This window comes from Poecilia mexicana, unplaced genomic scaffold (assembly GCF_051168715.1).
Source record: "Poecilia mexicana isolate PSO_F unplaced genomic scaffold, ASM5116871v1 scaffold_7, whole genome shotgun sequence".
NCBI lineage: Eukaryota > Metazoa > Chordata > Actinopteri > Cyprinodontiformes > Poeciliidae > Poecilia > Poecilia mexicana.
In genome coordinates this window covers 13845396-13860752 of record NW_028263376.1, presented here as the reverse complement: position 1 = coordinate 13860752, position 15357 = coordinate 13845396, and the positions used below count along the sequence as shown (strand labels likewise).

At 38.5% G+C, this 15357-nt stretch overlaps 3 protein-coding genes across 3 annotated transcripts; 1 reads left to right on the top strand and 2 right to left on the bottom strand.

Annotated features, from left to right (window-relative positions):
- On the top strand, positions 1-7130 carry tspan31 (tetraspanin 31). Its single transcript, XM_014991906.2, has 6 exons — positions 1-161; positions 2372-2539; positions 3508-3588; positions 3685-3825; positions 4251-4361; positions 4583-7130. The coding sequence occupies exons 1-6, from the start codon at positions 99-101 to the stop codon at positions 4655-4657; spliced, it is 639 nt and encodes a 212-aa protein (XP_014847392.1). The 5' UTR covers positions 1-98; the 3' UTR covers positions 4658-7130.
- Positions 7131-9449: 2319 nt separating this feature from the next.
- Positions 9450-11561, bottom strand: LOC148158388 (E3 ubiquitin/ISG15 ligase TRIM25-like). Its single transcript, XM_088007093.1, has one exon. The coding sequence runs from the start codon at positions 11535-11537 to the stop codon at positions 9873-9875; it is 1665 nt and encodes a 554-aa protein (XP_087863219.1). The 5' UTR covers positions 11538-11561; the 3' UTR covers positions 9450-9872.
- A 484-nt stretch (positions 11562-12045) lies between these two features.
- LOC148158387 (E3 ubiquitin/ISG15 ligase TRIM25-like) lies at positions 12046-14160 on the bottom strand. The gene has a single exon (XM_088007091.1). It carries the CDS (start codon positions 14142-14144, stop codon positions 12483-12485), a length of 1662 nt encoding a protein of 553 aa, XP_087863217.1. The 5' UTR covers positions 14145-14160; the 3' UTR covers positions 12046-12482.
- Positions 14161-15357: the final 1197 nt, after the last annotated feature.

The window sequence follows — 15357 nt, the reverse complement described above, 5'->3', positions numbered from 1 at the left end:
CCTCTCCGCTGTTTGAGTCCAGAAGACGTCGGCGCAGCTCAGAGCCGCATAGCAGACATTATTGTTCATCTTATCTGAAGGCTGTAGCGTTTTCTAATATGGTTTGTGGCGGTTTCACCTGTTCGAAAAACGCCCTCTGCTCCCTCAATGTTGTTTACATGGTGAGTGTTGACACAGATGATAAGTTTCGATTTGATATTAAGCGGCAGCCGCTGAATGAAGTGGCGTAATGCTGACCAAAAGCTAACCAGTTAGCAAGCAAGCTAGGTAACTAGTTTAGCTCATATCGTTCAAGAAAGTTCTGATTATGCAAACGTTTTATTTCACATGCGCTCTGGTTCTTGTTCATAAGTGAATGGTATGTATTCTGCTCATTTATTGAAACTCCCAGTTTGTGTATAGCTTTTGCTTCTGGATAGAAACGTAGAGTAGAGGCTAACATTAGCATATTAGCAGTAGCCGTTATGCAAACCAGCGCTACCCTAAGCTGCGAGGCCATCAGCTGAGCGACTGGCGTGTTTAAATTGGTTATCTTTGTGGTAACAGTCACACAGGATGGTCTTAATTTGATTTAATCTGCCTACGTCATAACAGACTCACCCAGATTTAATCTCGAAGGAAACGTGAAGTGACACCGGTGACATGCATGAAACCTTTGACATCAGCAGCTTTTTAAATCTGGCCATTTTCAGATGATTTATATCTCTGTTTACTTTGAAAAGGTTATGTAGTCATGATGCGTCCAACAAACAATCTCCAATCCATGAACTACATTTGGTGGTATAAGAAAATAGTTTAATTATCTTGTTACAGTTCTAGATTCAGCCTGAATTCCATTTTTGTTATTGAAGAATATGGTATGATGATTAATACATTGCGTTTTGTATTGATTAGAATGTTTTTAATTGTGATATTGACATATAATTGTCATTTTATTGAACTTAAAAGCTGTAATTTTATAGTTTTGTCTCCCTAAATATGAAATTTGCTTAGGAACTGCTTTATGTTTTATTTAATTAACTTTTGGGATCAATGCAGTATTTTTGAATTGAATTTGAAAAACCCTTTAAAGCAAACTAGAACACATATCTAGGTCACATTAGAACATTTACTTTCAAACATCTGCAGCTGCTATCTAACTTAATTAACATTAAAGAAATCCAAAAAGTATGTTAGAAATTTCTATAATTTGTTTTTAGAATCTCTGTTTATGACAAACAGAAAAGCTTGTGTAGATGAGTCAGTTGTATAACTACATCTCATAAATAATTAGTAAGTTATTAAGCATTTAAAATACCAAATTCACACACTTTCACTCAGTCTGAATCCCACTGCTTGGCTGTGATTACATTTGAGAATGTTGTGATTTATAGCTTATCTATTTTAACATTTATAAAAAGCAAACTGTCACCGACAAATTTGGAAAGCGTGAATATAATTACTATCATTATAAAAACATGCTATCTCGTGTAATGTTTAAAATTTCCTTCCAGGCCAAAATAATTCGCACAAACAGAAAATGTGAAACATATTTTTGTCTGTTCCTGAACCCTTTAAGATCAGTGACCTTAATCAATTAATCACATGAATTCAAATGAGCTAGATAATTCCATTTTAGTATTTCTTAAGGGCAATTTTGTTTAGACAAATCACAATCAATTCTATTTATAATTTCTGTTATTTGTTGTTTTTATTGCTGTTTTATTTATTGCTTTTGGATGTTTTGTTGTATTTTGGTTATTCAAGATAACTTTAGTTCCAGTGTTAAGTGTTCTCTACAAAATTAAAGATTGTTGATCTCAGAACAACAATATTATCATGTATTGCAATAATTACTGGGGCAATTTATTGTCCAGCAAAAATAATTATTGTGACAGGCCTAGTAAAACATTTAAATATTACAAATTGTAGTGAAGTTACCTTAAAATACTTCATAACTCTTTAAAAACTGCGTATGTACAGCAGGTTTTAGCAGTACGTACGGAGCTGGATGTCCCATTTGAGCATGTGTTCCCTAAAAACTGCTGACGCAATCAAGACCCGTGCTTCACTCAGGCATGTTATTGGTGACTGAGTCACAATGCTCATATCTGACTGAGTCACTCCTAATGACTGCAGAAGCTGTAAACTTTCTTTTTATTCAACTTCAGCTAATTACATTGAGCAAAAACAGAATTTCATTGTTTTATTTCTATTTTTAATTCAAAAGGCTCATATCTAGAGCTTTAATTGAGACGTTTTAAGGTGCACAGGCGTCTCTGAAATGCTGTTTGAGTGAGCAGTGAGATCTCTGAAACATCGTGATCTGAACTCCAGTCGTACTCGTGCTCCTCAGCTGACCGTGGTTAACTTCTCTCCTTCTGTCCTCCAGCTGGTTGGGCTGCTGCTCATCGGAGTGGCAGTCTGGGGGAAAGGCTTCGGCTTGGTGTCCAGCATCCACATCATCGGCGGTGTCATAGCGGTGGGCGTCTTCCTGCTGCTCATCGCCATCGTTGGCCTCGTCGGAGCCATTCACCACCACCAAGTCATGCTTTTCTTTGTATCCTTTCTCTGGACTCAAATGCAAGAAGCGATAAATCAATTAATCGCATGATAAATTAAATCGAGCTCAATCATTTACATTTGTATGATTTATTTTATTTTATTTTTTTGTTTCTTTCTACCAAAAACTGGATGGCAAAAGTGTTTAGTCTGGTGTTTTCATCTCAAGTAGCCTTTTTTTCAGAGGTGGGTAAAATACTGAAAAATTATACTTGAGTAAAACTTATCCATCCAAAAAATTACTCAAGTAAGAGTTAAAAAAAGTATTTTGTGAAATCTCTACTCAAGAACTGAGTAACTGTTCAAAATATACATATTTTAATATTTTTAAATTACCTAATCAGATGGACGAAAACATAGTTATTTAGAAATAATAATAGTAAAATTACTTAAGTAAATGTAACTGAGTAAAAACAACTAGTTGCTACACAAGTCTACTTTTTTTTGTACAGTTTAACAGATTTCATAATTCATTTTGTTTTTATTTTTTTGTTTATTTTGTATATTTAAGTGTCTTCCAGTTCCAATGTTAAATGTTCATTAGAATTTAAAGGTCGTTAATGTTTTTAATGTGTTTTTGGATTATTATCACATTATATTACTTGAAAATGGTTTCAAAATAACAATATTATCTTTTATTGCAATAACTGCTTATACAAATTATTGTCCTGAAAGATTTGTTGTCATCACAGACCTACTGTTAATGATTAATTGATCATTAAATTAGTTGACGGTTATTTCAATGATTGATTAATCACAATCACAAATAATCATGATTAATCTGATTGTTTCAACTCTACAAACATGAAAAATCCTAAGTTTTTCACATACAGTAATTTTCACATCCCCTCCCTATAAACATAACTTTACATGTTTATTGTGCATTAATATTTGTTATTGTGACGGGCCTTTGTAGGTCAGTAATGTTTTTGCCTCTGCATCGTTTCCTTAACTTTTTTCCCCCAGTACATGGTCATCCTCTTCATCGTTTTCCTCTTCCAGTTTGGCATTTCCTGTTCTTGCTTGGCGATGAACCGCGGACAGCAGGTTAGCAAACATCCTGTCTGAGTTCAAATGGGTAACAAACGGTATTTATCCCTGATGACAAACGCAGATTCTGTCTGTTAATTTTTAAATTTCCAGGTGGTTCTTCTGAACTCCACCTGGGGGATGTTGAACAATAAAACCAAGGTAAACCTGGAGGACCAACTGGACTGCTGCGGCCTGCTGAACGTCTCCAAAAGCCGCTCACAGTTTGAAAAGGACGTGAAAAACTGCCACGCTGTAAGTATGAAATGTAATTTCTCTTGTTTTATTCTCTGCGGTCCAGAAGAAAACAGTTTATTTTTACACTTACTACATACTGCAGGTAAAATATGTACAATTTTATATTTCTGAAGGTGCTGTTGGTGTTAAAGTAATCCATTAGGGCTGCAGCTAGACCATACTGTTTAGAAAAAAATAAAAGTAAGAGGCAAACATTTATTCCAATATTTACAAAAGCTCAAGGTGTATCTAGTATAATTTATCATGGAATTAATTGCTTATTGTGACAGGCTTATGTATCTAGCTTCTTTGAAAAATTATGTGTACAATACTTATTTTACCTCCTTCATTTAATTATTAATAAATAAGAGAAAAATACAGATTAAAAATCTGACTCATCCTGTAAGAAACACTAATTTAAAGTTTGTATTTTTTCCCTCCAGCCATGCAAAGCTGAAGGAATCTGTCCAAGCTGCGGGGATAAGATGCTGAATCATGCAGCAGAAGCTCTGAAGATCCTCGGGGGCGTCGGACTTTTCTTCAGCTTCTCGGAGGTGAGTTTGATTCCCAACACGCCGGATGCTGCTTACGGCTCCACCCTGAGTAGAGACGCTGCGTTTAGCTCCATCCATCCTCCCTCCCTCTGTTCCTCATGAAAATGTCTCATATCGTCATAGTGAATGTTTATATTAAGAGTTTCTGTCTTACCCCGTTGTCCTCTTGTCCTCCTGCTGATGGACGCTGCGTCTCGTTAACGTCTCATCTCTTACCTCAGATCCTCGGCGTGTGGCTCGCCGTGCGCTACCGGAACCAGAAGGATCCTCGAGCAAACCCGAGTGCTTTCCTATAGTCTGCCCCTCGAGTCCCGCAGCAGACACTTGTTTTTCCTGCAGACACACTGGTACAACACACACACACACACACACACACACACACAGAGAGAGAGAGAATGGACGAGTGCACAAAACGCACCACCACAACAACCCACTCAGAACTGGATACTCGTGCATGAACGGATGACTGGTAACGCTGGTGGAGTCTTGCTGGTTCAGCCTTGATTTGAGTCCCAGAGGTCCTGCATGTTCCCCCCCAAACCCAACCAACACACACACACACACACACACACATGCAAACCGACTCCATCACTAATAGCCTGTATGCACCTTGAAACGTTCCTCCTGTCTCTAGCGTAGTAACGGCTAACGTTCCCCTCTGTCGGTGAAATGCGCCAAACGATGCGATGGAAAACGAGGCGTTGAAGCGGTGATGTAAAGTAGTGTAATTATTTTACTCCCCAAACGCGTCGGCGGGGAGCCTAGGAGGTAGATTTTTAGGTAGCAGTTGCTCGTCCCTTGGGTTAGTTTCAGATGTTTGTGAACTGTAACTGAGCCAGCTAACTTTCAGTCAGCGACATTCACATGCCACAGACTGCAGCCTTCATGTTGTACATATATTCTTATTTAAGATACCGAAACGCTCGGTGGATCGGCAGAAGTAGTCGTGTGTTTGAGCAGCGGCGTGGAGTTTAGATCCTGCAACCGTAGGAAATCACAGCGAAAACGGATTCATGTCGTTTATTTCAGGAAAATAAAAATAAAATATTTTAGCCAAAGTGGCTTTTTTTATATGGAGACTGAAGAGTGCCAAATTACAATGAATAAATAAATTTTTATTATTGTTACTAACAACTAAATTATTATTTACGTTATTATTTTTAATGACAATATTACAAACTGTGACAAAGTGCTGATAAAATCAGTGAACATTCAAAATATGGAAAGTACAAAAGACATCAATAAAACGCTAAAACAGAAATGAGTAATGGCAAAAATATTAACAATACTGTTGTTGCTAACAGCAATAATAATTGTTGTTATAGCAATAACTATTATTGCTATGACAGTAATAGTTAATATTACTGTTAATGACAACATTAATAAAAATATTGATAGTAATAATATTGCTCTTAACTACAATATAATTAATACTACTACCATTTTTATTAATAATAAATGGAAATAATTATTAAATGTTTTTCATTTTTTTAAATTGAAAATAAAAACAGGAGTTTGTTAAAAATAGAATTGATTATATGTGCCACAATTAATTGTATTGATTTTATTTTAAAAACCATATATAATTATGTCATGTTCTGCTGATCGTGATTTAATTTAAACTGTAAATTTAATTAAACTCAGTGGGCGGGATCAGTGGAAACCCTGATGTCTGATCGGCTAAGTGCTCAAGACAACTTCTTCAAGGTTTACTGTCATTCTGGGTCAGTATTGTCAGTGGAAACTTTAATAACTTCAATAAATTATTTACTAAAAACTTTCTGGATGAGCATCTCCAGCCTTTCTCTCTCTCATTTGGTCTGAAATAAGTTAAAAGAGAGCGCTAGCTGGTGTTAGTGGTGCTAACATGTGTAGCAGCGTCACAGTTAGACCTTTGGTGAAATTATTAGAGATATTTAAGCCCAAACTAGAAATATAGATGCTGGAGTTGTTCACCCACAGCTTGTAGTAAATAAATCACAACAATTTATTGAAATTATTTCTGCATTTCCAGTGTAAATATTGACTCAGAATCAAATCAAACTTACAGGAAGTTGTCTTAACTGGCTGGTTGAAGCAGCCAATCAGATGCCAGAGTCTCACCGAATCCCGGCCACTGAGTTTTACAGGTGAAACTAAGTTAATTTAAAATAATTTAAAATCGATGTAATTGAGACACATTTCTGTGTTTATGCCCAGTTTTAAGACTAGTGACAAATTTAAATATTTATTTCACGGTTTATTATAATTTGGCACTCTTCACTCTCCATATTTTTGCAAATCTTTTTCTTTTATTGTGTTAATTGTGATAATGTGCTCCTTGTTGCTATTTTAAAACCCTCAAAAACAACTAGTGTTGTTTTTTTCTGTTGCCATCAGTCTTTGTATTCATCAGTGTTAAATGCTTTGTAAAAATATACGAATAATGCCTGTTGGATATTTTTAGAATCTATTTAAGTTTAGTGCACATTAAGCAGATGTTGTTATAATTTTCCTCGGTATGTGACATTTCCTGCTCATGTGTTTTTACTATTATGTTTGATTTTAACTTAAAGGACTAATGCGAGCTGTAATGAAATGTCTTACTTGAACCTGTCATCTTTGCTGATGTGGATTTCTTGCTGCTGATTTGGACTTGGTGTAAATGTTCTGACAGACCCTAATGCCATATATTACATGTATCCACTTTGAATTTCTGTGCACTTGTTATTGAAATGTATGAATTTTTGAGACTTAATTTTCCAAATAATAAAACTTTAAACTGGAAAACTGTTTGTTTTCTGTCTTGATGTCTAGTTTTTGAAAGGTGTTTCACATTTTGTCACATTCCAGCTCGATAGTTTAAGGTTAAGAAATGGAAAATTTAGAAATTTATCTGGATTTTAGGGTGATTTCAACTCCAAAGTTATGTTCAAAAACAGAACATGATATAATATTTATAGCTTTAGTTAATTTGCATTTTAAAACGATTTAAAACCCAACATAGGGAGATAAAATGTCATACATAAATACTAAAATTAGCTTAAAAGAGACCACAATAAATTAGGAGCCATCATCTTTAGTGCCTTTCCTAAAATCTAAATTTGATTTTTTTTTTCAATAAAGTTTCAATTAAAGCTGAAAAACACTTAAAATGTTCAATAAAATGCAAACCATTTAAATATTTTAGGTTAAATTTATTAGTCCATCCTTAAAGCAGGAGTTCTTTCTGATTTAGTCCACTTGGGTGTTTTATTTAAGAGTGAAGATGTGAAACTAAAAATAAAGATAAAATGACTTACAATAGAATATTAATGCCAGGCTAAGAAAAACAAAAATACAAACAATTAATATGAGAGTAAAGTCATGATATGAGAATAAAGTCAAAATATGACTTTGTTCTGGTAATACTACTTTAGTTTTTTATTATTTTGACTTTATTCTGAGAATAAATGTATTAATATCATATATTATTAATGTTAATATATTTTGAGACCGAAGTCAATATTATAACTTTATTTTCATCTGACTTTATTTTTTTAATATGACTTTATTCTAAGTGACTTTGATGCTATTGTACAAGCAACTGTCTGTTACTACGACTTTATTCTGCTAAAATTACACCTTTGTGGTCATATTATTATGACATTATTCTTTGTTTTTGTTACATTATTCTCGTAATTTCATCTGGATTAATCTGGCATTTTAAAGCTGCAGAATAACAGCGGACTATTCTCCCGTTTGGCCACATGATGGCGGTAGAGGGTATCAGTTAAATACCTGCAGAAACACAAAGGATTTAGATGCTCAGGTGCTTTTTCTTCCTCTACTCCTGTCATCCCAGCTCAGGTGTGGATGTTATCGACCTGGCAGGTGTGAAATTAATCCACTCTGAGATTTTCTTCTTTCTTTTTTTAAAGTCTGCTAATCCTATCAGTTGGGACGGGTCCAGGAATGTGTGGAGTCGACAGAAGGAGAGCTCAAGTGCGCTCTGACAGGGAGACATTGAAATTATCTCCACACCTTTCAACCAAGGTGGCTCTGAATGAGGATAATCTCTCACCCAACCTTTAGGGGAGACCTAATCTCTGTCGTTGCATCCACCCGGGCAGCTAAAATATGCGAGTCTGCAACGTTTCCGGCGGATATGGACCGCCCCGTCCTGTCAGCATGGTGCCCGTCCACACCTTGTGATGCAGGCCCATATGCCGGGTGTATTAGTTTGGAGAGCCGCACCAACAGGGACGGCCATCTGTTCTTTCACCAATATAGCTCGGGCTCTGGAAGACAGGATCTTAAAACATTTGGTCCCTTATATCACAGAAATAGGCCACTTCCTATATGGGCGCGATTAATTATGCATCGCTTATCATGAGGCTGAATTAAAAAACGCGACGGAAAGCAGGATGTTATCTGATGAATGTTTGGATTTCTTACAAGCAGTGTAAATATTCACTCTGATGGGATAAATGTAGTTCACCAATATCTGCTCAATCTGCCGTACGCCGAAGAGTAGGGACATTAGAGAGAAAATAAATAAATAAAAGTTTAATCTCAGAATTCTGATGATTTTAACTCAAAGTTCTTACTTTAAACCCAGATTTTAATTATTTTTTTTCATCCTCAAACTGTTGACTTTAATATCAAAGATCTGATTTCAGTCTCAGAATTCAGAAACTCAGAATTTAGACCTTAAACTCAAAATTCTGATTTTAGTTTCAGAATTCTAATTTTGATCTCAGAATTTTGACCTTAATTTCAGAATTTTGATTATTAACTCAGAATTTTGATATTAAACTCAAAATTCAGATTTTGATCTCAGAATTAGGGTATGGTAGGTTACCTAAACCCTACAACCTCACTCAAAGGTAAACTTTTCCTCTGTTTTTTGTCTCATAAAGATGTAACACATTGGTCTGTGTGCCACACTTTTCTAAATTTGTCTGCATGCCCAGTTTTAGTGTGAAAACTGTGCACTCTTTAATGCAAGAGGCCCCTGGTGCCAATCTCCTGGTGTCAACAGGCGAGAGGCGGGGCACACCCTGCAGAGGTCGCCAATCCATTGCAGGACAAAACTCAATTTATTTTAAGAAAGAGAATCTTTGCAAATTTCTCTGTAGTTAAGTAATTTTACTGAGTCAGAGATACACAACAGCAAATACTTATTTTTCTCATCTGCCTAAGGAGTTCAAAAGAAACATAGCATGAGATCTAATTGGATGGTGAATTCAGCATATATATGTGGATCACAATATGGAAAACAGAAAAATATCAGTTCGCTTCACTCTCAAATGATTTACATGAAAACCATCGAATGATAATAATACAAATATTAAAGCAAAATAAATACATATTGGAGCCCAGAAAAGTTTTGATTATCATGTAAAGAAATATTTCTGTCATAAAAGAAAACATCAACAGTGATTTTTTTTATGGACCCCGGACCTCAGAACTACATTTAAACTAGAAGAATAAAGAACAGAACAGCAAAGACATCAGAACCATGAACCCTGATCAACAACAGAGAAAATTCTATTTGGGTTTACAGAACTTTGCAGAGGATCCAGGGTTACCGACCCAAACTCCAGCCAGCAGCGGCTGAGTGAATCTGGTCTGGACTCTGTGGAGGAGAGTCCTGGTTTCAGAGACGCTGTAGAAGGACAGAAGACCTGCTGTGTGATCCAGGTACACTCCGACTCTGGAGGAAACTGGACCTGAGACGGAGGTCCAGATGTCGTTGTGACCAAATTTAGAACTGAAACAATTTAATGCCCAAGATTTGTCATTATATCCAAATTTACATTCATTCCCATTTCCTGCTCTGCTGATGTTCTTATATGCGACTGCTATATAAACCAATGACCCGCTCCACTCCACCTCCCAGTAACGACGTCCAGTCAGACTCTCTCTAATCAGAACCTGCCACCAATAAGTGAATCTGTCTGGATGATTAGAATAAGACTGAGGTTGATTCATCTTTATTACCTTCTTGTTCCTCTCTGATAGTACCAGATGTGTGTTTGCTGTGTTTGGATCCAGAGTAATTTCACATGAATATCTTAAGAATCCAGCTCTGCTCTCTGGTTCTGGTTCTGACAGTAGAACATCCACCTCAGTGGCCATCAGTGACATGTTTGTCCATGAGTCTCTCAGGACGTCCTGTAGTTTGTCTCTGAGCTCTGACACAGCTGCTGTCACGTCCTCAAAGTGTCTCAGAGGACGGATGTTGATGCTGGATGAGTGTGTCGACTCCCTGAGTGCTGGCAGTGAGGGGTAGTTGAGGAGAAACTGGTTGTGATCCTCTGTGTGTGAGAGCTGCTCCAGCTCAGCGTCTTTCCTCTTCAGCTCACTGATCTCCTGCTCCAGCTTCTCCTGAACATCTTTGACTCGACTCACTTCAGTTTCCTGCTGGGATCTGATCTGCTGCTTCACCTCAGAGCTTCTTTTCTGGAGGAGACGGATCAGCTCAGTGAAGATCTTCTCACTGTCCTCCACTGTTTTATCAGCAGAGTGATTGATGGCCTCCACCTCCTGTTGAAGCAGCTTCACATCTTTCTCCTGGTCCTGGATCATCTGCTGGATGTTTCCTCGTCTCTCCTCCAGCTCTCTCTGCCTCTCAGTCCTTTCTGCTGCAGCTGACACTGTGTCATGGCCTTTATGTTCATCCACAGAGCAGAGATAACAGATACACTTCTGATCAGTGCGGCAGAACATCTTCATCACCTCATCATGACGAGAGCAGATGTTCTCCTGGAGGTTCTTGGACGGCTCCACCAGCTTGTGTTTCCTCAAAGGAGCCACATCATAATGAGACTGAAGGTGTTTCTCACAATAAGAGGCCAGACAGACTAAACAGGACTTGATGGCTTTCAGTTTTCTTCCAGTGCAGAAATCACAGGCCACATCTTCAGGTCCAGCATAGCGGTGATCAGCAGGAGCAGCTTGGAGTCCAGTCTTCTTCAGCTGCTCCACTAAAGCTGCTAGGATGGTGTTTTTTACCAGATCAGGCCTTTGTGTGAAGGCTTTCCTGCACTGAGGACAGTGGTAGATTTTCTTCTCACCTCCATCCCAGAAGTTTTTAATACAGTTCATACAGTAGCTGTGTCCACAGGGAATAGTGACCGGATCCTTCAGTAGATCCAGGCAGATGGAACAGGAGAAAGTTTCTGGGTCCAGCTGACCTGCCTGCTGCTCCATTTCTCCTCTCAGTCAGAGTGAGTGTGTTAGTTTCGTTTCCTGAGAAGGAAAACAAGGCTGAGCTCTGATCTACCAATCAGGTGTCAGTGCAGAGAGGCTGCAGCCAATCAGCTTCTACCTTCAGCTTTAAGGTGTGTTTGAACAGAAAGAAGAGAGAGGGATATCAGATTACAGGAAGAGGAGGACTCTGGATGTAAAACATGTAAATGTCTTCACAACTAATTTCTGACCAAAACAACTGACTGAGTCACCAAAACTCTGATCTCTAACATCTGATTCCTTTACAGTTTCAGAAAATTATGCAAAATATTCATTGTACCAGGATCTCCAGCTCAGCTTTCTTTCTGTAATCTCTCTGCAGTGGAGGAAGCAGAGTGTTGATGGATGAAGGAGAAACCAAACATCTGATCTAAACCAGCAGAACAAGAGACGCTCTGAAGGAAATGTTTAGGTAATTTAGATGAGAAAACTCACAATTTATTGTAATAATAATGGGAAACGTTGTAAATCTCTTTGTAATTTATTTTATTGAAGGAAGTCAAAGATGCAGAACAGCAGACATTTATTTTTCTGATCTGTTTAAGGGGTTTAGAAGAAACACAGCATCAGATCTAATTGGATAGTTACGGTATTCTGTATACCTATTTGGACTCCAATAAAGAAAATGAAATTAGTTCACCTCAATCTTAAATGATTTAAACAAGAACCACAACAACATCAAAATACTTTAATACAAATATTAAAGCAAAAATGTTAGAGACCAGAAAAGTTTAGATTTTAATGTAGAGAAATATTTTTGTTATAAAATAACGAAAGAAAACATCAACAGTACTTTCCTTTATGGCTCCTGGGACTAAAAAGAAATACGATGAGACCAGAAAAATAAAGATCAAAGCAACAGAGACATCAGAACGATGAACCCTGATCAACAATCAGAGAGAAAATCTATTTGGGTTTACAGAGCTCTGCACAGTCTCCAGTGTGATAAGCCCCAACTCCAGCCAGCAGCGGCTGAGTGAATCTGGTCTGGACTCTGTGGAGGAGAGTCATGGTTTCAGAGACGCTGTAGAAGGACAGAATACCTGCTCTGTGATCCAGGTACACTCCGACTCTGGAGGAAACTGGACCTGAGACGGAGGTCCAGATGCTGTTATGGCCAAATTTAGAACTGGAACAATCTAATGCCCAAGATTTATCATTATTTCCAAAGAAATAATCATTTCCACTTCCTGCTCTGCTGATGTTCTTGTATGCGACTGCGACACAAACACATAACCCGCTCCACTCCACCTCCCAGTAACAACGTCCAGTCAGACGCTCTCTAATCAGAACCTGAGAATAACCAGTGAATCTGTCTGGATGAGTAAAATAAGACTGATGTTTATTCATCTTTATTACCTTCTTGTTCCCCTCTGATAGTACCAGCATTGTGTATAATGTGTTTGGATCCAGAGTAATTTCACATGAATATCTTAAGAATCCAGCTCTGCTCTTTGGTTCTGACAGTAGAACATCCACCTCAGTGACCATCAGTGAGATGTTTGTCCATGAGTCTCTCAGGATGTCCTGTAGTTTGTCTCTGAGCTCTGACACAGCTGCTGTCACGTCCTCAAAGTGTCTCAGAGGACGGATGTTGATGCTGGATGAGTGTGTCGACTCCCTGAGTGCTGGCAGTGAGGGGTAGTTGAGGAGAAACTGGGTGTGATCCTCTGTGTGTGAGAGCTGCTCCAGCTCAGCGTCTTTCCTCTTCAGCTCACTGATCTCCTGCTCCAGCTTCTCCTGAACATCTTTGACTCGACTCACTTCAGTTTCCTGCTGGGATCTGATCTGCTGCTTCACCTCAGAGCTTCTTTTCTGGAGGAGACGGATCAGCTCAGTGAAGATCTTCTCACTGTCCTCCACTGTTTTATCAGCAGAGTGATTGATGGCCTCCACCTCCTGTTGAAGCAGCTTCACATCTTTCTCCTGGTCCTGGATCATCTGCTGGATGTTTCCTCGTCTCTCCTCCAGCTTTCTCTGCCTCTCAGTCCTTTCTGCTGCAGCTGACACTGTGTCATGGCCTTTATGTTCATCCACAGAGCAGAGATAACAGATACACTTCTGATCAGTGCGGCAGAACATCTTCATCACCTCATCATGACGAGAGCAGATGTTCTCCTGGAGGTTCTTGGACGGCTCCACCAGCTTGTGTTTCCTCAAAGGAGCCACATCATAATGAGACTGAAGGTGTTTCTCACAATAAGAGGCCAGACAGACTAAACAGGACTTGATGGCTTTCAGTTTCCTCCCAGTGCAGAAATCACAGGCCACATCTTCAGGTCCAGCATAGCGGTGATCAGCAGGAGCAGCTTGGAGTCCAGTCTTCTTCAGCTGCTCCACTAAAGCTGCTAGCATGGTGTTTTTTACCAGATCAGGCCTCTGTGTGAAGGCTTTCCTGCACTGAGGACAGTGGTAGATTTTCTTCTTCTCACCTCCATCCCAGAAGTTTTTAATACAGTTCATACAGTAGCTGTGTCCACAGGGAATAGCGACCGGATCCTTCAGTAGATCCAGGCAGATGGAACAGGAGAAAGTTTCTGGGTCCAGCTGACCTGCCTGCTGCTCCATTTCTCCTCTCAGTCAGAATGAGTGTGTTAGTTTCGTTTCCTGAGAAGGAAAACAAGGCTGAGCTCTGATCTACCAATCAGGTGTCAGTGCAGAGAGGCTGCAGCCAATCAGCTTCTACCTTCAGCTTGAAGGTGTGTTTGAAACCAGAAAGAAGAGGGAGGGATATCAGATTACAGGAAGAGGACTTTGAGCGTAAAACATGGAAATGTCTTCACAACTAATGTCTGACAAAAACAACTGACTGAGTCACTAAAACTCTGATCTCTAACATCTGATTCCTTTACAGTTTCAGAAAATTAAGCAAAATATTCATTGCTGCAGAACTGGACATGTTTTGTTGGTCAAGAAAAAAAATGTTCCCCGTTTCCTCACTGAAATGTAATGACAGCAGGACACAGAGTTCAAAGTTTGCATCATATTCTTATTTGTTTACTTTTGTGTTTCTGATAATGCATCTCTTTTATAGAAGCTGTAAAACTTTAACTCCACTCACAGCAAACTGAGTTTCTGCTAAACGTTTCTGTCAGACGTCTATTTCTACATTTCTTGTTCATTTATTTGAAGGTTGAACATCTGAGCAGCTTCTGTGTTTTATCATGTCTCCATGGTTTCTGACAGGTTTAAAGCTCAATGTTCAACAAACTGCCAGTGGAGGAGCTTCAACCTCGTCTCCATTCCTGCTTCCAGGATCTCCAGCTCAGCTTTCTGTAAGGATTTTTTTTTTCCTGTGCATTTATTTAGGTTTCTGTGTCTATTGAGTCTCCTGTCTACCCCTTGATTGTTCCCTCGTTTCCCTGATTACCCTCTTTGTATTTAAATCCACCTGTGTTCCTTGTTATTTGTCGGGTCCTTGTTGTGCCGCGTCAGATCGTTTGTCAGATGTCTGTTTGGTTTCCAGTTGCTACCAGTTTTGAGCTTTTAGTCTCCTGCTCATCCTGTGCTGCCCGGAGTTTGGACTTTGTATTTTTTTTATTTTTTCACCTTTAAATAATCATTGTCACTCAACAACCTGGGTTCATTGCATCTTCCTCACCACCTCATACCGAATATCATGACACTTTCTTTCTGTAATCTCTCTGCAGTGGAGGAAGCAGAGTGTTCTTGATGAATGAAGGAGAAACCAAACATCTGACCTAAACCAGCAGAACAAGAGACGCTCTGAAGGAAATGTTTTGGTAATTCAGATGAGAAAACTCACAATTTATTGGAATAA